Raw genomic sequence first — 23,848 nt, 5'->3', positions numbered from 1 at the left:
CACTGTGAAAGGCCACACTTGGTAAGGGGCCACCATTAGCAGAAAGTCTCTCTGGGAATCCAGTTTCAACCTTTCCCTCATTCTTCTGTTTCTCTCGTTTTCTACTGTTCATGTTCTACCTTACTGCACTCTCCTCATTGGCTCAGCTGCCTTCAATGGTGACCTCCCTCTTGTTCACCTGCTGCAGTGACAAGCCCCTCTATATTCCTACTCCAGCTCCCTACTTGTTGCCATACCTGCCCATTCCACTTTAAGTACTTCTATATTGTTTTATCTTTCTCAATTCTATAACCATTTTAAAAAGTTAAATGGTATAATCCAAATTACAATCTGTATTTTATCCTTGCCTGTAATATGACATTATTTTAGTTAGAACTTAATTATATGTTGGTACTATAATCTCCCTTTTCCAGCTCCCTGGCTATGATTCTCTTCTTCCTTTTAAAATAATCTCTCTTCTTCCTCTTATTCTTTTTTTGTCTTTTTCAGCACACAACCCATGGCCTGATATAAGGTCAATAGGGAATAAGATCTTCCCTGCCCATCAATAGGCCTCATGTGGGGCCCATTAAGGGAAGCTTGCTTGCTTGTAGGAAGGCTTACACACCTTTTGTTAATTTCTAATTAGGTGCAGAGACTAAAGAGTATATATCCTGAGAAGTGGGCTTTTGCTCTGATTCCCTGGTCGAGACTCTGAGTGGCTGTTATGTTCAGAGCTCCCTGACTCCTCAGAGGCAAAGGCTCTCTCGATTCAGTGGTAGATGTAAAGCTCTGATTCAATTAGTAGAGCCCTGTCTGTTGGTCTTTATTTCTCTTCTCTGTATTTTTTCTGTTTAATTAAAAGAAGGTCATTGACCTCTTTTAAGTTGCTTTCCTAGTAAAGCAGATAAAAGAAGCTGTACTAGCAGCCATCCTGGGTATGCCAGTGTGGTTGTTATTACACCTGAAAGCACCAGAAGATGGGTGAAACAAGAGGTAAGAATGGCCTCCAATTTTGTTTTGGGAGGGTTTAAGAGCCATTCCTGGCACCATTATTTTTACAGCAGAGCTGGACAGACTAGGACTGCAGGTAAAGACCTAGTGCCACACTTTAGACACCTTGTATCTAGGACCTTAGGGGTCACATCTGGAGCCAGAGAATTAGAACCTTAGGTTCTCAAAGAAAGGCATTGCACTAACCCGGATACAGTTTCAAATGCCAGAATAAAAGTCAGAAAGACCAAGGCCTCAGACACTGGACTTGACAGAACCAAGTGCATGCTCCATGTATGGGAGAGCTTTTGGGTATTAACTATCACTTATAATCTTGGGAATTGATGCCAAGTATGAGATCAGCTGCATCCCTGGCAATCCAGACCTCAGTCCTGAATTCTTTGCCACCACTCCCCACACAATCTCAGTTTCTTAGTATTTGGAAAGGGAACACCATACCAATGGCCCTAGCTACCATCATAGGATCCTGGAACGTAGAGTCCCCAACAAACTGGTGCATAAGGTGAGTGAATTTGTACTTCCTGATCCCCAAATCCCAGTGATTCAGAGTCAACATATCAAAGGGCAAAACCTCCCTCTACCTTGCTGTCTCTCTCCATGCTCTCATGCTTAACTCAGTCCTTTTTCTCCTTTTCCATTATGTCATCTACAATCCTTTCCTGGTTGCCCTAGCTGTAGTACCTTCCCTATAAGGCTACCTTCTATCTCCTGTTGTCCTAATCTATGCCTTACCACTGGATCCAGATAGCTCTGGAGGAGAAAGTGAGGCTGGCAACTTTGCACAGCCCTCCCTCACTTAAATCCAATTCACTTGCGTGTCATGGCATCACCTTCCTGATATCATGGTCCTCGTCAAGAAAAAAGGACAAGCAACAATCTCTGTGAGTAGTAGCAGGAACTGCCCCACTTGGGACCCAACTGGAACTAGCCACTTACGCAACACAGAGCTTTTTTTCCCCTTCCCCTTTCCCTTCCTTTCCTCTATTCCTTCCCCCCCACCTCCCCCCTTTGCCCCACATGGGGTGTCCTGCCTTACCTGCAGGTACTCTGTCCAAGGGAATGTAAATTTTGATGGCTGAAACTTCACAAGATATCTTGGGGTTTACAGGCTAGTTTTCTTTCTTTCATGCCTTAAACCCCAATCACTCTGGCTCTCATTGATTGGCCAATAACAGGTTCCAGGCCAAGCCCCACTTGGTCATTGTTTGGACCCATACTGGCTCAGAGTGAATGAAAATAGCAATTGTTTCTGTTTTGGCCAGAAACCTGGAGAATTTATCCCTCCCTGATTGATTTTGACTAGGTAAAAGAGGCCATTCTCTGCCTCGTTTCTTACCTAGCCTTAATCACTGATTGGGCAAACTGAAACCTGTTAAAGACCTTAGCTTAAAAAAGCCAAGGTCTCCCACTGCCTCTCCAGTCTTCCTGATCTAGATCTTGCCACTGGACCCAAAGGAGAAAGTGATGCTGGTGACTTGGCACAGCCCTCCCTCACTTAAACCCAACTCACTTGCATGTCCTGGCTTCACCTCCCTGATGTCAAGATCCACTTTGAGAAAAAAGGACAAACACCACCACCTTCCATCTACTCTTTATATAGATTTTTATCTCTCTCATTATAACGTGAGGTCCTGGAGAACAGGGGCTATTTTAGCTTTTTCTTTGTATTCTCTAAGCTTAATAGGCTACCTGGAATATTTAAAAATATATTGTTGGTTGACTATTAGCAAAGCTCCTCTCTTTCTACCCTCTTTTTTCCAAACTCTTTGATTACGGAATATTCCTTTCCACTCAATCTACGGTCCTTATTTTACATAGATATGCTGACGTTCCCTCCAATACTCTGGCCTCCTAATTCCTACAAGTCTTTCAAGTTCATCATTAATCATTCTGAAATTCCTCTATCTGACCATAACTTCTTATCCCTCCATGTCTCCCCATGCTTTACTCCTCCTAAACCTATTCTACATCTTCACCATGACCTCCAGGGCTTCTATGCTAAAGTATTCTCCCAAGCTAGAACTCCTCCTCTGAACTCACTTTCCTCTCTTCATAAGCTGGACCCAACCACCTCTGAACAGAGCTGAAGGAAGTCACAAAACCGGGCTGCTTGGACCACTACACATTTATGTTAGCTAATCTCAAAAGGACCCTCACTACTGTTAAGGCAATCCTTTTACTTCTCCCTAATTTATTCTCTATCATATTCCCTGTAGCAGCTGTTGTAAACAATGTCTTCTCTCCCCTCAAGCCTACAATACCACCTTCTCCACTCACCCACTTAGCTAAGGATCTCGACCAATATTTCAGTGAGGAAATAGAAACTATTTGCCAAGAGCTCCCCACCTCAAAGCCAATTAACACTATCTCCCATGCTCCTTTCCTTTATTATGGTAAAAGGCCCTTCTCACAGAGGCCTGTATGTGATCATAATCCCACCCTTTTCCTCTCCAGCAGATTCATCCTACAATCATCTCCCCTCCCCCTCCAACCCTATCAAACCTTCACTCTCCCAATCTAGTAGTTACTTTCCTAGTGTCTACAAAAATAACCAAGTCTTCCCTATCCTTTGCCCGTACTTCTTACAATCTCCTGGAATCAGCATCCTCCATCTCTCCTCCATCACAGCCAAACTCCTAGGAAATGTTGTCTGGGCAACCACTTGGTGGTTCAGTGAATTCAGTCTCGTACTTGGAGTCAGGAAGATCTGAGTTTGAATCCTACCTCAAACACTCAGTAGATGTGTATGATCCTGGTAAATCTCTTAATCCCTTTGCCTCAATTTCCTCACCTGTAAAATGGGGCTAAGAGCACCTACCTCACAGGATTGTTGTGAGGATCAGATAACAGGTCAGGGGCTTTGCAAACCTTAAAGTGCTACACAGATGCCAGCTACTGTCAAGATTCTATTAGAACACCCTGTTTTCCACAACTAAGGCCCAGCAAACAAGCTGTGCCCTGAGCTTGGCATAACAACAATACTTTGCACTCACCCTCTGGAACTGATGATCCTGAGCTTGGGCAACCACCAGCGGGCCCAGACATGAAGCCCTCCTGTGAAAGGGCTTTCTGTGGCTAGATAACCTTGCTTCGCTGTTGCCGTTGCCGCACTACACTGTTTGACTCTCTATCTAGCCACAAGTACATAAATCCAAGTTCAGCCACACTAAATCGGGTCCCCCCACTAGGGGCAGGGCCCCAGCACATGTGTCCTTGCTTGCAAGCCGTTTTCCTCACTTTGAAATTAAAACTTCTGTTTGATTCCTGACTTTGCTGTCTCTAGCCTGCTGTGGCCATCCACAGATTAGAGGCCAGTTTGACCCGTTGACACTAGTGTTATACTCATTACCACGTCCCCTGTTCTTACTCACTTCTCAGTCCTTCTATCTCACTTAACTGAATTTGCTCTCTTCTGAGCTCCATATTCCACCTGCTCAGCAGCTTCTCCCAGATTTATTAGGAAAGTGACTAGACCTGTGATTTCAAAGGCACAGTGAACTCCTGTGTGACAAAACTCACTCTATGAATCCATGTCAGCAACCTTTTCCGAAACTTTTTTTTTTTTGGCAGAGCTGCCTCAGGCACTAAGAGGTCGATTACGACTTGCCCAGGGTGACACAGTAGTATGTGTCTAAGGCTGAACCTGAACCAAGCACTTTCTGGCTCCAAGGCTAGCCTCTCTATCTACTATGTTAGGTATCTCAGACTCTACAAGTCCAAAATACAATTCATTATCTTTTCACCTAAACCTATTCCTCCAACCATCCCTATTTTAGTTGAGGGCACCACTATTCTCCCAATAACCCAGGTTTGTAAACTCAGAGTCATCTGCAACTCCTCCCTCACCCTCGACGGCTAATCAGTTGTCAAGTTTTATCAATTCTACTTTCACAGCATAGCTCATACTTTCCCCCTTTTCTGCATTCGTACTGCCATCGCCCTAGTTAAGGCTTTCATAATCTCTCATCTGGACTACTGTAATAATTTTCTAATTGGCTTGCCTGTTTCAAGCCTCTCCATTTAAATGTGTATGTATAAATGTGTATATACATAAAATATGTATGTATACATACATGTGGGTGTATATATGTAGCATATATATAATTTTGAATTTAAACACCAAAAAAAGCATTTCTGTACACACAACACAAAAGCAGATTTCTATATAACACTATGAATTATTTCAAATTGCTTGCTTTTTAAAATATATAAATTCTTTATGTTCAAAATTGTACTGCTTGTCTGAGCTTCATTCTGAATCTCCTTCCACTGTCTTCTGTGCATTTTAAAATATGTTTCAATGGTCCTCTTTTTTGGACATCACTATTGCTAACCTCCTCAATCTCAAAACCATGAGCAAGAAAAGAAAAAACCCTGGTAGTAAATAAGCATATTAAAGCAAAATGAATTACCACAGCCACATACAAAACTTACATCTTTGCAGCCTGTGGGCAACACCTCTGTTGAGAGGTAACATATTTTGTCATGGTTGGTCACTGCATTGATTACAGCTAAGTGTTTTAAAGCTGTTTTTTTTTTATAATGTTTATAGTGTTGTGTGCTATTTTCTAGTTCTGTTCAGGTCACTCTTTTTAAAAAATAGCCAGTATTTTTTGAAATCATCTCTTTTTATCTTTTCTCATGGTACAATAATATTCCACTACTTTCATACACCACAATTTGTTCTGATATTGCTCAATTGTCTAAGGGATAATCTAATGTATCCTTTTAGATTCCAGTTCTTTTCTTTTCTCATTTTTTTCCCCTCTAAATTCCCTCCTTCAGACTCAGGAAGTTTGTTTTGTTTGTGACCATTCTCTCCTCAGTATTATCCTACCTTTTAATTTCCCCTCTCTATCCCTGCCTGTTTTCCCCTTGGAGTTTGATGAATTTCTATACATGTCTGTGCATTTGTTCAACCTCCTTTTGTTCATTTCAGATAAGAGTGAGATTCATCTGATGCCCATCCCCTACTCTACCCCTTCTCCAATGCCTGTATACTCTTTCCATAGATCCCAATTAATGAGAAATTGTTAGTTCTACTCCCCCTACTTCCTCCTTTCTACACTGTTTTTTTTTTACCCTCCCTTCTTCTTTCTTAAAGCCCTTAGAATAGAACCAACCCCTACTTTTTCCTTCCCTTCCACCCCCAGTTCATCTGTTTTTCTTATTTGACTCCCTCAACGCTCTCATTAAGGTTATGAAGGAACACTTGTTTCTTCTCCCTCTATTAAAATATTAGCACTACATCATCATATAGCCCCTCCCAACTGCTCGAATTAATTTACTTTTCTAGGCTTCTTTTGACTCTGCTATTTATATTTCAAAGCTCCTACTCAATTCTGGTCTTTTAAACAGATATGCTTGAAAGTCCTCTACTCAAGAAACTTTATCTTCTTTCAGAGTTCAACTTGTATATCATCTGTTCTGTGAAAAATATTCCCAAAAGGAAAGGGACCTATTTGTACAAAAATATTTATAGCAGCTTTTTTTGTGGTGGCTAAGAATTAGAAATCAAAGGGATGCCCACCAGTTGGGGAATAGCTAAACAACCTGTGGTATGATTGTAATGGAATATTACCGTGCTATCAGAAACGACAAGCAGTATGATTTCAGAAAAACCTGGAAAGACTTACATGAACTGATGCAAAGTGAAGTGCACAGAACCAGGAGAGCGTTGTACACAGTAACAGCAATACTGTTCGATGAAGAACCAGTATTCTCAGCAATATAACGATCTAAGGCAATCCCGAAGGACTGCCTTACTATCCACCTCCAGAGAAAGAACTGATAGTGTTTGAATACCAACTGAAGCATACTATTTTCCACTTTCTTTCATTTTAAAAATTTTATTCAAGTCTTTTTGTACAAAATGACTCATGTGGAAATGTTTTACATGATCGCATATGTATAAGTTACATCTGATTGCTTACTGTCTCAGGGAAGGGAAAGAGGAAGGACGGAAGAAGAGATAGAATTTGGAACTCAAAACTTTAAATAAAAATGCTAAAAACCTGAAGAAAAAAGAAACATAGCCCCTCTAGCTCCTATCAGAGTGCCTAGCATCTGTCACAAACCTTTAGCTTTCCCAAAGCAAATGGAAAACAATAACTAATAAATGAACTCAGGAAAAATATAAGTAAAAACTCCAATTAGTAAATACCGTGTATGAAAGAGGTGATGAAATGCCCTTTGTGTAGTTCTTTGCAGCCACCCTGGCACAAAACGTGAAAACACCTGAAACAAAGAAAAGAAGAGTAATAAATGACGTTCTAATAGCACAAGGTTTGTAAAGCACTTTACATGTTACCTCATTTAATCTTTGTACCAACCCAGTCTATCCTCATTTCACAGATAACCTCTCTATGCCTCAGTTTCCTTAAGTAACTTGCCCAGTCACATAGCTGGTCTATTTGGGAAGTGGGATTTGAAACCAGATCTTTATAATTCCCAAGTCCAACATTCTATATACTATACCACAAAGCCTCTAAAAGGAACCCCAGGACTTAGTCTTCTCAAGTGAATGAAATTTTTATACAAGAGAGCTTCTTCTCATTGGTAGTTTCTCTTATTTACAGCTTGGAACAAAGTATCCCACTTTCATATCTCTTTGTAGCTATGAATTTTTGTTTTTATAGTATTTTGGAGAAGCAAATCCATTTATAAAGGTGAAAAGTGGGCGTGCTGCGTGCTACACAATTACGCTGATGAAATTCAACTAACATTTACCAAGAATCTCTGTTTTGTTGAGGAAGTAGTGTTTGACTGGGCAGTCCCAGCAGCTGGACAGTAATGGACAGGACAGATACACTAACCAGTCTCAGGCGGCAGGGCCACCACCACCTGCATCCCTGTTCTTCCTCACCTCTTCTCAGGACTTCCTCCCCAGCTCCAGCTGCTGGGAAGGCTCCATGGCAGGCCCAGCCCTCCCCCCCAAAAAAGTTAACATCCATTACAAACCACTACAGAAGCATGAGAAGAGAAGGAATCACAAGCAAGAGAGACCCTCTGCACCATGTAGAAAATTTCTGGTCTTCTAAATGGTCACAAGAAGTCCAACACAACGAAAACTCAAGTTGAGTTAAAAAAAAAAAGAAAGCTTATACACCATTAATATAATGAACCAGAACAATTATTAAAGTTCTCCGGTTCAATGTTTGGGAGCCTGAAAACATCTGGGCCCTTCCAGTTTTCTTCTATACTATCATTATGAGTAAGTCATAGAGACTAGAAGAGTTTGTGGTACAACTAGGGAATCTGGTAAGGATTCCTGGAGGAAGCAGTATCTGAATTGAGCCTTGAAGAAAGCAAGGGATTCTAGGAAGCAAAGGAGGGGAGCTAGTGGGTTGCAGGCATGTAGAAAGATTTGTGCAAAGATAGAGAGACAGGAGATAGAAAGTTAAGTTAAACGAACAACAGGTAGATTAGTTTGGTGGAAACCTGGAGAGTATAAAAGGGAGAAAGATAAACTATGTCTAGATTACCTCTCCAGAGGCAAACTGTGAAGTTTTAAAAACTTCAAACTGGAGACCTTGCATTTTGTCCTCGAGACATTAGGAAGTCACAGAAGATTCTTGAGTGGGACAGCAAAATGGTCAGACCCATGCTATAGGAAGGTGTGTCCAGCTGCTGAGTGGAGGGTGGTTGGAGGGGAGGGAGGTTTGAGGCAAGGAGGCCAGTTAGGGAGCTATTGTAGGTGGGAGGTGACTGAGAGCCTGAAGGAGGGTGCTGGCTGTGTGAGTGAAGAGAAGAGGATACATATGAGATATGTTGGGGAAGTAGGAAAAGTGAAGCCCACAGAGGTCATGTGACTTCCCAGGATAGCACAACTAGTACGTGTACAGAGTAGTATTTCAAACCCAGCTTTCTCTATCTGGATTCAAAATAATTTCCATTATGCCCTGTTGCCTCTGCTTAGTTCCCTTCCACAAGAACATGACTCAACTCTGCATCATGTAAGGATTTCCAGAGAAATCAAGAGAATGACAGATTCTGTTACCTGCCCTCATCTCCGTCTCTTGAAAATGGAGGCACATCAAGGTTCTTTTTATTCGTCAATGATAGCTGATGAACTCTCCGTTAGCCTCCTCAGTCCTGTTTAAGACCCACATACTGTATTTGCTCCTCTTTTTTATGAGAAGCTTCCTTGCTGTCTTCCATTCTGAGCCACATCTCCCTTTGTCTTTCCAAAGGCACTCCTACTTTTACCCAACTTTCTAAGAGGGGCTTCACTGAATTTCTCCTATGTGTGTATGCCACTTTGGGGCATGCCCTTCCCTTCTCCTTTTCCATTTCCAATTTATTGGTTTCTGTCAGTTGATCCTTCCAGAATTTGCTGCTATTGCTGTAGACCTGGCCAAGCGACAACTTGTTACAGAAGAGAACATAAAACAAATAAGCAAACTAGTAAAGCAAAACAAAACAAAAACAGAGATAAAAGAATTTCAGTCCTCCTTACAGCTGTCACAGCTGTGATTCATTTGGGAGTTGGTACACTGAGAGTAACCATACATATACACTCAACAGTTCTTCAAATGCTCAACTAGTTGTCAGATGAATGATGGGAATATATTTCTTAATTTAGTTGAGCAGAAATCAAACAGCCCGGCTGGAACTTATATCACAGTAGATTTTACTGCTCGTTGCCTATGGCTCCCTACTGTATTGGGTGAAATAGCACAGCCAGAAGTGCTTTCTTCCTGTGTACTGGTGGAAGATAAATATTCTGCTACTGAATTAACCATAACTTCTCCCATCTAGTAATGCCTGATGCTGCCATCTTTTTGATGTGTTGTATGTTACAGCCTGGTTAGGGAGGCAGTTAGTGGCTCAGTGGATAGAGCACTGTGCTTTAAGTCACTGGATTCAAATCTGGCCTTGGACACTTAATAGCTGTGTGACCTGGGCAAGTCACTTAACCTCTTATCTACCTCAGTTTCCCCAACTGTAAAATGGGAATGATAGCAGCATTTACCTCCTTGGGTGGCTGTGAGGATCAAACGAGATAACTGTAAAGCACTTACCACAATGCCTGGCAAACAGTAGGAAGTTAACAAATGCTTGTTCCCTTCCCTTTACAGACAATCCCACAAACCCCAGAGCCTAGCTAACTCATCTCATTAGAGCACGGTGCTGATGACTTATGGATTCAATCCTCTGTTTTAGTTTTACATGATTAAAAATTGTTTTGGTTGCAAACTACATCCTTACTCTAGGAACTGTTTGAATAGTCAATGGATTGTAATTGTGCAGGGAAGACCAAATACAAACCTAGCATCGTGACTGAATTTAAATAAGAAACCTGAACTATGTATAAGAGGTGTGCCTGGTAAAACTATGGAAGAATATTATTTGTGAAATGCATCATGGTATTAAAAAAAAAAGAAAAGCACGAGACTAAAAAGTCTCCATTTTGTGAGTATAGAGGTCTTAACATGTGGGAAGATGTGACATTACATGTGAACAGCTCACAACACAGTCCTATTAATGTCTGGTTGACATTATCTCTGATAAAAGGTAAAGCACTTATTCCAAAACTGCTTGGTCTTTTTTAACTGTGACCCCTAAATTAAATTAAGAGTCTTTCTCCTCTGCAGGTCTTGGTGGACACTGAGGCCATATCAGATATGCTCAATTCTACTTTCTTTTTTTTTTTTTAAGGTTTGGTTCAAGGGCATGGAATGAAATAGAGAACACAGATGCCTGGGTTTTATTTCTCAATTAAACAATGATATATGACCATATACAAGTTACTCTATCAGTTAAGTCAGGAGTTATAAACATGTCCTTTCCCTACCATAGGAAGTTTCACAGAATGGGACTTTTGCCAAAATTTAAAAGTACAGTATTCATTAATAAATTTATACTCTAGTCTGGTTATCAGCTTTAGCTTGACAAGTCATGGGTAACAGAATCCAGGGTGAACTTCTGTTGGCAGCGAGTTTATTTACTTTTTTCACTGCTTAAGAAGATGGAGAAAACCTCTTGGTGTTCACTCTTTGTCCAACCTATTCTAATACTGTTCATGGGTTTAACTGTGTGTGTATGTACATATATATATACACAAACACACAAATATACATATATATATATATTTGTATATATTAAGTATATACATATATTACACACACAGATATAATTTGACTTATTCTGAGGAGCAATCTGGGAAAACTGACTGAAGACAGGACCAGTGGAGTCATTGTCTAATACTATTTCCTTAAGTCTATGAGACTGATTTCTTTTAGAGGAAGATATTAAATTATATTAATGAAAAAATAAGCATCGTTATGTAGTATTTTGATCTATAATTAACTTTACATAATACATATATTCTATACATGGACACATATGAAATAGTAGAAATAGAATCTCTTTAGCCTTAGGGAAAAACTAGTGAGATCAGGAACAACTATTTAATAAACTCATTAGAAAATATACTTCTCTCCATAATGCTATGTTTGATCTATTACCTGTGATCCATCTGTCAGGATTTCTCCTGCCACGGTATGGGTCCTTTTGGAATATATGCAGAGCAGTAGAACACTAGTCAGAACACAGACCAAGTAAACCAGGAAAAGAATTAAAAAATCCATCTCGAGCGCTACAAAAAGTAAAGACAAGTGAGTCAGTATATCTTATTGAAGCATGTACCAACTTTCTGCATGCTGAGACACAAGCAATTTAAATTATTCCTCATGACTATATTTCCTCAGTCCTTTAGGATGGATCTTTTTGTTTTGTTTTTGTGGACAGTCTTCACATCACTCAGCACCTGAATTCTCCTCCTTCTAGTCCACCCAAAGAAACTTTGAAATCTATGTGAAGCATATATAACCTATATCATATTGTTCATGGCATTTTGGTGGAAAAGAGGGAGAGATGTATACCAGCCAATACAATTGGGTGTATTCTACATTGGTTGAATGTCCAGACTCACAGAATAGTCATTAATGGATATGTCCCCTTTCAAGATCTCTCGTGGAATGCCCCAGGGATCTGTAGTTAGCCTGGTGCTATTAAACATTTTTGTCAATGACTTAAAGGCACAGATACAATGTTTGCTGAATTTAGACATAATTTCTTTAGTTATTAGAGCTCCTATTTCAAATAACTTTGTGTTTATTTTGTATCTATCACATTTATTTATCTGTGGATATATTGTATTCCTTCAGTAGAACGTAAGTTCCTTGAAAGCTGCTACTACCTCACTTTTCTATTTGTACTTCCAGGGTCCAGCACAGTGATTGGCACATATAAGACATTTAATTCGTGTTGCTGACTGCAGATATCTAACATGTTGGATGACAAAGACTCAAAAAAATCATGACAGGTTTAGAACATCAGGCCTAATCTAGTAAGATGAAATTGAATAAGGATAATAAAGTCTTACACTTGGAATTTTTTTTTTAAATCAACTTAACAAGTCTGAAATGTAGGATGTATGGCTAGAGAGAGATTTGTCTGAAAAAGAACTAGAGGGGTCTAGTGTTGTATGTCAGCCAGGAAAGTAAATGTCATCTCAGACTAAAATAAGCCAGGCAACAAGCATTTATTAAGTACCTACTAGATGCTACACTGTGTAGTTGCTGTGGCACAAATACCAAAACGCTCAGGGTGTTTAGATTCAAACAAGGAGATACATCACAATTAGGGGAATGGTACATAGAGAAAAAAGTTCTGGTCCAAGATAGTTACAGGATTTTGTGTCAAGTCACAGAGCAGTAGATTATTAGGACCTTCCTAGCAATGGTAGTACTGATCTGATATTTTCTAGAGAAATAGAAAGTAGGGCTTTAGAAGGGTGGGGGATTACAAATACAGAGGTAGAAGAGGTGGCAAGATGTTCTCACTGAGTAGGCCCTGCTGCTCTTGTGGATGGCAGGCAGGGATGTGCCAGATGGATACAGTGGGTTGAGGTCAATTTTCACTCACCCAGCAACCATCATAGCTCAGGCTCCAACCAAAGTGCCAAAGGTGAGCTGATTCATTCTCCCTAGGTAAGGGGAGGAGAGAGGGGCAGGTCTCTGGCAGGCCCAGTCTGATAGAAGAGAGAAGTCAAGACGACTATCTGGGTACACCCAAGAATGAGGAAGCTGTAGACCCACTGGATTCTGCCCTGGTAAGATTACATTTGGAGTATCATAATTAGTTGTAGGTGCTACATGCTACGGACATCGATAAGCTGGAGAATATCCAAACAAGGGTAACCAAAGTGGCAAGGAGCTTCTAAGCTCATGCCATTAAGACTGGTTGAAGGTACTGAGATGCTGAGCATGGAGAAGACTTTGGAGAGCCACAATAGCTATCTTCAATACTCTAAGGGCTGTCACATGAAAAAGGGAGTTCATTTTTTTCTGCTTGGCACAAGGGTAGAAGTTTCAGACACAAATTGACACTTTTACATCATCTGAGGACAAAATTTCTAATAATTATAGCTATCCCAAAATGAAATGGACTGATTCAGGAAAAAGAAGGCTCCCCCTCACTGATGATCTTCAAAGACTGGACAATCATTCCTCAGATATGCTGTAGAAGGGATTCTTTTTCAGGTGATATTGATCAGATTGTGAACTCTTTGGGGCTACTGTCTTTTGCCTCTTTTTGTATCCCCAGTGCTAAGCACATTGCCTGGCACATGGTAGGCATAATTAAGTTTACTGAATTAATAGTATAAGTCAAGACTAGAGCCACTGAGGTCCATTCCTACTCTGAAATTCTTTAATTTGTAAACAAGGGATCTCCCAGTAAAAGATCAAGTGTCAGAGTATTAAGATATAACTACTAGGTTCCAAGAGAACCTAGAATCCTTCCCCCTTGCTAAGCCCCACCCAGGGTAGTATTTTAAGTCCTAGGTATATTTAGGCAGGAAAATGGTGGCACTCATGAGGGGAAAAGGAACTCCTCTGATTCTATGAGTTTGGTGAAAATGCTTTCCTCTTGCTGAGGACCCAGCCAAGGTAGTACCATAAGTCACAAAAATTGTATAAATCCCTGGGTAAGGGTAAGTCCAGTAGTAGAGGGATCTCTATGTAGCCCTTTACCCTGCCAAAATGGACCAGAAGCTAAAAATGGCCAATTTTGTTCTAATGACACTCATAGATTACAGATCTCTAAATAATTGTGGCTTCCTCCAAAGATAGGAAAAGATTTTACTACTAAATTCTGAATTGAATGTTTATTTACCTCAACTTAATCTGCAACCCAAACTGAGTTTGAATTACATACTTTTTTTTTGGTCCATACCTTTGATTTCATTCTTGTGGAGAAATTCCTTGCACTGGCAAAGGTTAGCTATGACTTTCAGTCTTATAAAGCCGTCAGGACCATTAAGAGGCAAAGACAAAGTGACTTGCTTGTGGTCACACAGAACTTGAACTCTGACTCCAAAGTCAATTATCTATCTACTACATAACACTGCTTCTCACATACATGCTACAAGATTATAAATAGCTAAGAGCTGTGAAACAGAAAGCCTCTCCTATCCCCCAGAAGTTAATGACTAGTGTGGGATTACTGAACAGGTATTTACATGAAAAAAGACAAGGTACCGTAAGAGAAAAACAACAAAACAAATACATGGAGAATGAAAAGCTAAAGGAAGGACAACATGAGGAAGAAGAGTATATAATAAGGAATGGAAAATCTGCCATAAACATCTACAACTCATATTAGGAGGTATGGTGGGTGGTCAACTGCATGATACGAATTCAGGGAAAAAAAGTTTTGTCATATGTTATAACAGTACCATGATATAGCAGAAAAAGTGCTATGCTAGAGAAATCCTGAAACATAAGAAACCTACACTTGAATCCCATTTGACACTTACTCTGAATCTCAAGTCCCTCAATAGGCAAATTAGAGTGGTACTGTAGTGCTTATCCCCAGAAGGCTGTTGAATCAAGTGAGATATGGCATGTAAAGAACTTTTAAAACTTTAAACTAGTATCATAAAATATCACCTATATTTCAGAAATTTCTTTTAATATATAAATAAAATCTTGTCATAAGGAAAGCTCTTTGTAGGCCTTTAAAGTACTAAAGGTATTTTTTATACTATCTACCCACAAATTCTGTCAGCCAATCTAGTCTCTAAATGAGTCATGAGAATTCTCACCAACAGGCTAGTGCTTCATTCTATACCTGCTGCCAGAAATGCCCTTCCTCTGCACTCCTAAGCATTCTTCAAGAACCAGGTCAAATCACATCTTTCTGACTTCTTCCTGGACCAACTCAGCAACCTGTCCCTTCTCTGATCTACTGAAGCATTTGTTGTCATGTTTGGTCTCTTTTACTAGTAAGTTCCTTGGCAGTGGGTACTATGACCTTAAACCTCCTTGTATTCTAAATAGCACCTAGCACGGTGTTCAATTTTTATTAACTAGGAGCCCAATAAATGCCAGTTGATTTAATTAAACATTCACAAGGAATACATGACCAAAGCAAACTAATACAGTGGGAGGAATGCTGTACTTGAAGTATAATATATAGATAACATGTAGACATAAAGACAGAGATATAAGATATAATCTTAACCTTGGTTAAGATCCCAGTTTTGATACTTATTAGATACTTATTAGCAAGTTGCTTTACATCTCTGAAGCTTTATCTATAAAAAAGAAATAATAATTATATATATACATATACATATATATTTTCTTGTCAACCTTATCAAAGATCATACAAGGAAAATGTTCTATCAGACATTCTTTCAAAAATAAGTTTTGGTATGGTGAAAAAAATATAAGGGAATGCCTCAAAGTAGAGAGGGTGGTAAAAGGAAATCTAGGAGGTCATAAAACAAACTTACATGAAGATTCTGCTTGGGGACAGCCCTGTAACTTCAACTTGCAAAAGCATAATCAAAATGTGTTCTTCATTTGTAGCTGTATTTATTTTTTAAGCTGTGTTGGTAAGCAAAATGGGCACTTAGCACTTAGTTCAACCAAGTGCCCTTGAATAGTTTGGCTTTTGTCTCCTTTGAGTAATTCAGTGTATTTCATTGAGTCTTGCTAGGTGCTAAGCCCCAGGCCCAAACCCCTACTAGGTACTAAGCCAATGTGGGCGTGAACCTCCCAGGGTCCTAAGGGGAGGTGCTAACTCAAGAGCCAATCGTAGGAGCCTAAGTTCTGATCATTCTGATGATGTTTGATGACATCTGAAATTCTACAAGAAGAGAAGATAGGGCCATTTGTGCAGGACTCTCAATCGTGGTGGTGCTGAGGTGGAGACTCCGGGCAGCTGTAGCTAGGAGCCCTCCAGCTTGTAACCCGGATGCTGAGACTTTGTTAAACTCTGGTAACTATGTACTGGGATTTGAATCAGACAAGGTCTGTCTGTCAATGTTTGTACTTTGTTTGTATTTTGCTCTGAAGTTCAGTGTGCTGGTCTTTTCCCCTGAACTAAGTGAATAATATTTGTATGCTGAATTAAAGTAAGCTTGTCAACCCCTTAACGTTGCTTTCCTTACTAAAGCAGATCAAAAGAACCTGTGCTTTTGCAGCATGCTGGTAGGATTCTTGTTGTTGGGCTTGTGTTGGTCTTTCACACCCACAACAGCTGCTAGCCGGATTGTTGAAACAAATGGCATAATTGGCAGGATCTGCCTTTAATAGGAAAGCATGGCATTCTGGGGTACTGGGTTGAATGTTTCCCAGTTTTTGTATTGCTCTTTGTACTTGGGGTGGCTATGGTTCTGTGGAGCCTCAGGAGCAACAAAGGCCTGAAGGAAAACAGGCCAGTGGAAGTGCTGGGAGTGGTTTCCCAGGGGCCCACCCCAGGAGATAATCCCTTCTTCCAAGGGCTTAAGCTGATAAACCTGGCCCAGGAGGACAGTGCTGCAGGTTTGGCAGGAGGGACTTGGTGAGGAGAAAGAAGCAGACAGGGGCTGCTGGAATATTGATTCAGACAGAGCAGAAGACTACCTGCATGGGAACTTTGGAAAGCTGAAAGCACTGAGCTGCCTTGGAGCTGACTTTGGTGAGAGGATTGAAATGGTGGAGAATCACCTACATTCCAGCAGAAGTCAGCTGAGGCCAGCGGGAGTTGGAACCCAGGAGCTTGGAGTTCAGCCCTGGGGCAAGATGGAAACTTTGCAGCAAGGCACTGAGTCTGCCTTTTTGGTCCCTTCTGCTTGGGCTGCTTGGGACCCAGGAAGGAGGCATGGATTTGTTTTTGTTGGGGTGGGAGAAGTACCTTGGACCCCCAGGGACCCCACCCTGTTGACTTTATTGCCCAGCAAACCCTCAGGACTTGGAACCGGGGACTGGAACATAATGGGGAGAACAGACCCCAAAAGAACTTTGGACAATTTGAAACTGAAATTTGAAATTACTCAAAGGAAACAAGGGTACTTGGTTGAACTAAGTGCTAAGAGCCCATTTTGCTCACCAACACATAAGCTAGGCAATTCAGAAGTTGGAAATGGATATTAAGCAAAACAGGCATTAAATAAAATGAAATAAGAAAGCTCATTAGGTAGACCCAGGACTAGTAGAAATGATTAGGTGATTCAGGTACACTCCACTTAAAGAAAGTGAATATTTGGAAGTGGGAAACATTACAGATTATTAAAAATGCTGATCAATCAATAAGCATTTATTAAGCGTTCACTATGTGTCAGATATAGCCTAGCTTTGCATTAAGGCCCTCTGACTCCAGATCCAGCCCTCTTTCCACTGAATCATGCTGGTCTCTCTTATGTTCAAGTGCTTGGTTCACACAGAACCTAAGATTTGGAAGGGACCCTGGAAGCCATGTAGTACAACTCATAAGAATATTCTCCACAATAATCTCTGTAATTGACTCAATAAGGCAGATATTTTGTTTTTCCACTGTGTCACATCGATTTGTGCTGATCCATATTCTCTGTGACAAACTGGCTCACATTTTGAAGATACCTAGATGGGGCTCTAAATTTTACTGTGTGTTGACTGGGGAAGCAGATCAAAAGCAGCAGGTCAGCATGAGGATACCACCCATGAAACTAAGCTCAGTAACTCAATGCTCTGAGTTATGTTTTGGTGATTAGGATTGACCATTTTCAATACTGTGGCCCAAGTTTCTATCATAAGTAGAAAAGAGAAGAAAAATGTAGTGCTCAGATTGGATGTGGCCAATTGTTTTGCGGATGAAAAATATCCTATACTTTAGTTGGAGTTTGAAATATAGAAATGATATAGCACATAATGTAAGGAAGACAGGTAGACGATTTCACACGTGAGAGACAACATGGACAAAGTGCAGCCTCGTAAGCAGGCTAGCCTTAACGGAAAACAGCAAGCAAGAAGGTAAGAGACTGGAGGCCAAGTGTTTAGAGGCTAATAAAGTACAGTCATCCCTCAACACTCCAGGATTTCACATTTGCAGTTTTGGTTATTCACAGGCTGGTCATCAATAATTAAATGGGAATTTTTGGAGATTTGCAACATACTGCAGAAAATTACAGATGATGTGCATATATAAAGAATACTTTAGAAAAATTTAGTAAGTCATAAATGCATAAATGCTATAAATTATTCAACTATTTTATCATTTACTACTAAAAGTATACATACATAAATTACAGTTAAATTTTGTTTAGAGTTTCAGTGTGCTAAGGAACTATGGGCTACACACTTTTTTGGGAATGCCTTCTGTTGTCTCTCAGCCATCCAGACTCAGTCATATGATTTTCTCCTGCAATGATAGTTTTATCTTGTGCTTTTCATAGAAGGAAATCCATGAAGTAGTTACTGCAGCAAACTGTGGCTGTGAAGACACAGTGTGCAAGACACTAATCTCTTGTGCGTAGAAAACAGCAACCTTTTTAAAGGAGCAATGTGTTATTTTGCTTGTATGTTAAATATGATCAGAATTATTAAAAAATAAGTTTGGGGTGGGGCCAAGAGTTATTCACAGTTTTTCACATTTGCTGGGGTCCTGTGTCTCTAACCCTCTCAAATCTCACAGGATGCCTGTAACCTGTAGTTGGGTTAGCAGTACAAACTGGAAGAAATATTAAGGGCAAGTAGACAGAACATGATAAGCACATATGATGTATCAAAGAACAAAAGAGGCAAACACAAGGAAGGAGCTTTGCACTGGGTCAGACCACAAATGCAACAGTATATCTAGTTCTGGGTGCCACATTTTGGGAAGGACACTACAGAATATTCAAAAGAAAACAACCAAGATAGTGAGATGCCCATATGCCAGGCTGTACGAGCCTTGCGACTAAGACTCCTTTTCCCATCTTTTCTGTCTTTTACTACTCATAGTTCAGTTAAATCTACTTCAGGTAACTTCCTACTATGTATGCAGCACTATGGTAGGCATTTGAAATACAAAGAGGTATAAATCATTGGTTTCCCATCCAGGAGTGACTTCTTAAAGAGCTGCGGAAATCAAAAAGATATAAAAATATAAATAATGCAAGGACAAGTATGCAAGATAATGTCTAAAACCAACTTTATTGAGTTCTGTTATTTCCCTACTTTTCTTTATTTTCTAATAGGTTTTTGAAAAGTTAGTCTGGAGACCGAAACACTATTTATAATATTTCAACAGAAACAACTCTAACTCACCCCAGTTACACATAAAGCCATTATATGTTGGAGGTTTCATCTATTACCTAATATGTGGCATTTCTAAGGATTTACTGATTTGTTCTGTTATAAGTTATTCCTTAAAAGAAAGCCTTTGTACCATTATAAGAATAAAAGGCAGAAAATAGGTGTAGGCTATGTTTTGACATTTATGATTTCCATACAGCACAGTCATCATTCAATATTTATAATTTGTCTAACAAGAGCTTTTACTTTCACAGGTACTCTATCATAACCATATTCAATTGTAGTTTTCAAAGTGACTTTTTCAGTTTTTAAGTCACATTAACACTATATTCCAAAGACAACAGACAAAAGCTCCAGGAAAAAAAATCCTACCACTGTCTGAACTGAGATTTTTGTACTTCATTTTCTGGGTTTCAAATTTGCTGTCATCAATCAGCATGAAATATGGAATCTGGTTTGAGATGCTGAAATACTGTCTGCAAGAATTTCTGTCCTGGGCTCTCTTCTCTTTTCCCTCTATACTTCACTTGGTAATCTATCATTAGCTCCCAAGGATTCAATTACCATCTTTAATTCTCAAATCTATCCTGCCCCATACTCTCTGCTGATCTCTAGTCTTGAATCTTACAACTGTCTTTCAGGCATCTTGAACTGGATGTCCTGTAGACATCTTATACTCAACAAGTCCAAAGCAGAATTCATTACCTTTCTCCCTAAACCCTCCATTCCCACACTCCCACCTCCCATATTACTGTACAGAACAACACTATTCTCCCAATTCCTCAAGCTCATAACCTAGGAGTCATGCTGGACTCCCCCATATCCAATCTGTGGCCAAGGCCTGTTGATTTCACCTTTGCAACATCTCTTGAATTCTCCCCCTTCTCTCCTCTGACACTGCCAACACTGCAGTGAAGACACTCATTGCCTCACTCTTGGATTATTGCAATACATTGCTGGTGGGCCTCAAGTCTCTCTCCATGCCAATCCATCCTCCAATCCACCACTTAAGTGATTCTCCTAAAACACAGGTCCAATCTTGTCACACCCCTACTCAATAAACTCCAGTGGCTCCCCGTCACCTCCAATATCAAATACAAAATGCTCTGTCATTCAAAGACAGTCATAACCTGGCCCCCTCCTATCTTTCCTGTCTTCTTATGCCTTGTCCCATGCAGTACACTCTGATCCACTAGACTCAGTCTCTGCAGCACGAGAATTTTCTCTAGCTGCTCCCCATGCCCAGAATACTCTCCCTCCTCAACTTTGCCTACTGACTTCCCTAGCTTCCTTTAAATCCCAACTGAAGTTCCATTTTTACATAAGGCTTTTCCCAAACCCTCTTAATTCTAGTGCCTAGCCTCTGTTATTTCCTATTTATCCTGTACATAGCTTGCTTTGTCCATATGTAGTTGCACGTTGTCTCCTCCATTAGATTGTAAACTCCTTGGTGGCAGGGACTGACTTTTGCCTTTTTGTATCCCCAGAGCTTAGCTTATTCCCTTAGAATAAGGGAATACCCTTAACATAGTGGGCACTTCATAAATGTTTCTTGATTGACATGTGATTAATTTTGAGAGTCAATGTGGCTATCATATAGGATAGAATGGTGGCCTGGAAGTCAGGACGTGGTCAAGTTCTACCTCTGATAAACACTGGCTGTGTAACCCTAGGTTAGTCACTTGATCTCTTGGTGCCCTCAACAACTCTCTCAAACTTAAAGTTGCAGAGATGCCGGCCTGCCTTGGCAGAAGGGTTTTTTCCCTTTCTAGTTCTTGACACCGATGATATCAAAGGTCCTATCCCTATTTTTTTTACTCTTGGGGCCAGTTGTTTTTTTTGGGGGGGGGGGGCGGGGATGCTGAGTTTTATAGGATCAAGAGCTTAAAATTGTGATTTTCTACTGTGATTCTTTCCACTACACTATTCTGCCACAAAAAAGTTGGCAAGCATATAGCACTTTCAGGTTTGCCAAACACTTCAAAATATATTTTCTCATTCAATGCTCCCAACAGCCCTACTAAAGAGGTAAGCAAGCATTTCATATATCTGTTTTATAAATCACAGAACTAAGTCTCAGGAAGTTCAAGTGTCTCCCTGCAAGGCCCAATCAACAGCTTCAGCAAAGGCCTCTTTTGTCAGTATCTGCAAAAACCAAAACAAAACCACCATTACCAGCTCCCTAGGTACAGAGGCAGCATTTAGCACTGCATTTGTTTTCCAAGGCCTTTTGCAAGGCGAGACTCACACTGGTAATTAACTCTTAAGGAGATGAGTAACTGATTTTTACCTAGGAAAGTAGCTCATTCAAGGAAAACATGAGGATTCTATTGAAATGGACCCCAGAGGGTCTCTAATAACATGCAGCAAATACTTATTTTCAATTAGCAGACTACAAAAATGGCACTGTGTGTATTCTCCTGTCATTTCTGACTTGCTGTCTAGGGTTCTTCTTTAGCCTCAAGTGCCCCAAAACCTACAGAGGCTGCTTTTGGATAGTTCAATTTGAAAGTTCACAGAAAAAGGAAAAGAGATCAACTCTTGGGAACCATTAAGAAAGCAAAAATAGTAATGCTTTCCATAGCGGGAGTCTCGGGTGTCATTTCTAGACCCTCTAAGGGTATAAAATCAGACTCCCTGTAGGGGTTTGTAGGGCCCTGCCAGTATGGGCCTTCCTAAGAGCAGGCAGGAATAGCTGAATGTCCTCTGAGGGCAGTTAGGACCACTTAGCCTGGAGAGGCTTCTGGCTCCAACCCTGATTTATTTTTACCTGGGTTACTGTAATAGCCTCCTAACTCTAATTCCCGCATCCACTCCACGCCCTCTCCGATGTATTCTTCACACTGATATCTGCGTACGAGGCTTTTCTTTCCTGACAAATCCATACTGTCAACCTACTGTCCTGGTGCCATGACCCTGTAGTCTAGTCTAAGGCATCAGAGGCTTGCCACTGCTTTCCACTAGACACTCAACAGCCTAACTCTAACTTAACTTTCTGGCCTTGGCTCATGATGCGCTTTTCCCTTGAATTTAAAAAGCCAATCCTCCTATTCTGTTCTCATCCCGCTGCTCGCACTGTTTTTTCTGTCCAAAGAATGTCTATTCTTAACTTAAACACCAAATAAAAGGGGCATTTCTGTACACACGGTATAAACAGGAAAAGGGCTGCACGCAGAACTGCAGATCTTTACTACGGACACAGCTTGCTTTTTATTAATTTTTTTTCCAACTATCAAGCATTTATTTTCTCTCCCGCACAACTCCTTCCCCCACCCCCGGAGGAAAAAGAAAAAGAAAACCTTTGTAACAAATACAGCGCAGGGAACCAAAGCCAATCTCCGAAGATGCGTCCCGTTGCGCTCAGTCCGTCCCCTCTCTGTACGCAAGCAGCTTTCAAAGCTGTCCTGGGCTTCTCCCCGAGCCCGCTCCCATCCTGGCGCCTTTGCTCCGCCAGCGCCCGAGGCCCGGCACGGGTGGCTTTCACTGCCCCTCTCCCCTCCCCCCGCCGAGGTTGAAGGGCCTCCCTGGAGGATCAGCTGCAGCCTCGACCCCCATCTGGTCTCCTCTCTGCTCGGCCTCTCTCCCTCCCTCCGCGCTCGGGGCCCCGGGCTAGTTCCTCGGCTCGGGAAGAGGCCCTTCCGTGGTCCACCGGGCTCGAAGGCCCCGGCCGTCCGTCTCCGTCCGTCTCCGACTCCCTCTCGGCACCCCCGGGCCCAGGCTGGCGCACACAGTACCTGGCTCGGAGAAGGCGCTGGGGAAAGTTGGCGGAACTGAGTTACGTCAGAAGATAAGCGGGGCTCAGTCACGGCTCCGTCGGGGTCTGGGGGGAGGCCTTGAGCGGGCTAGACGAGGGCGGTTACGGGGCCGCCCCAGGGGCAGACGCGCCGGGTGACTGAGGTACAGCGGGCCGGCGGTCATCACTCCGGCGCACTCGGCAGACATCGAGCGCGCGGGCGGTTATGGGGGCGGGGTGGGCGAGGAGGGAGGGCAACGTTCAGTTACGGAGCATGCGCCAACAGCTCGCCGACCAATACGCGGCTAGCCCGGGGCTCCCGCGCGAGCTAGGAAAGCGACGGGAGGAGAGCTAACGTAGCGCGTGACCTCAGTACACTCACTGCACATGCGTGGGCAGGTCAGCGCCTTCTTCCTCGAGAGCACCGGAACGTAGCGGGGGAGGAGGGGTAGATATGGAGCATTCCCGGGCGGTAGAGACGGACGTGGGGCGCACGCCGGCAGAGGAGGGAATCAGGTAGGGACGGGTCTTACGTGGAGCGCGCACGGGCCCGAGGAAGGGCCCCTCTGAGCCG

At 41.5% G+C, this 23,848-nt stretch overlaps 1 protein-coding gene across 3 annotated transcripts in view; it reads right to left on the bottom strand.

Annotated features, from left to right (window-relative positions):
• ZDHHC4 (zinc finger DHHC-type palmitoyltransferase 4) overlaps positions 1 to 23,599 on the bottom strand; it is a 40,169-nt gene extending 16,570 nt beyond the window's left edge. Inside the window, exons 1-3 of one of the 3 annotated variants that reach the window (XM_036738021.1) lie at positions 23,276 to 23,599; positions 11,463 to 11,593; positions 7,157 to 7,230 (exon numbers count right to left, since the gene is read on the bottom strand). In XM_036738021.1, the coding sequence (XP_036593916.1) occupies positions 7,157 to 7,230; positions 11,463 to 11,585 (197 nt within the window). In that variant the 5' untranslated portion in view covers positions 11,586 to 11,593; positions 23,276 to 23,599. Of the gene's footprint in view, positions 1 to 7,156; positions 7,231 to 11,462; positions 11,594 to 23,275 lie in introns of those variants that run through there. The other 2 variants (XM_036738019.1, XM_036738022.1) reach the window with 2 other exon arrangements.
• Positions 23,600 to 23,848: the final 249 nt, after the last annotated feature.

Source organism: Trichosurus vulpecula, chromosome 9, assembly GCF_011100635.1.
Source record: "Trichosurus vulpecula isolate mTriVul1 chromosome 9, mTriVul1.pri, whole genome shotgun sequence".
In the NCBI taxonomy this organism is placed as follows: domain Eukaryota; kingdom Metazoa; phylum Chordata; class Mammalia; order Diprotodontia; family Phalangeridae; genus Trichosurus; species Trichosurus vulpecula.
This window is presented reverse-complemented; position numbering and strand designations above follow the sequence as displayed.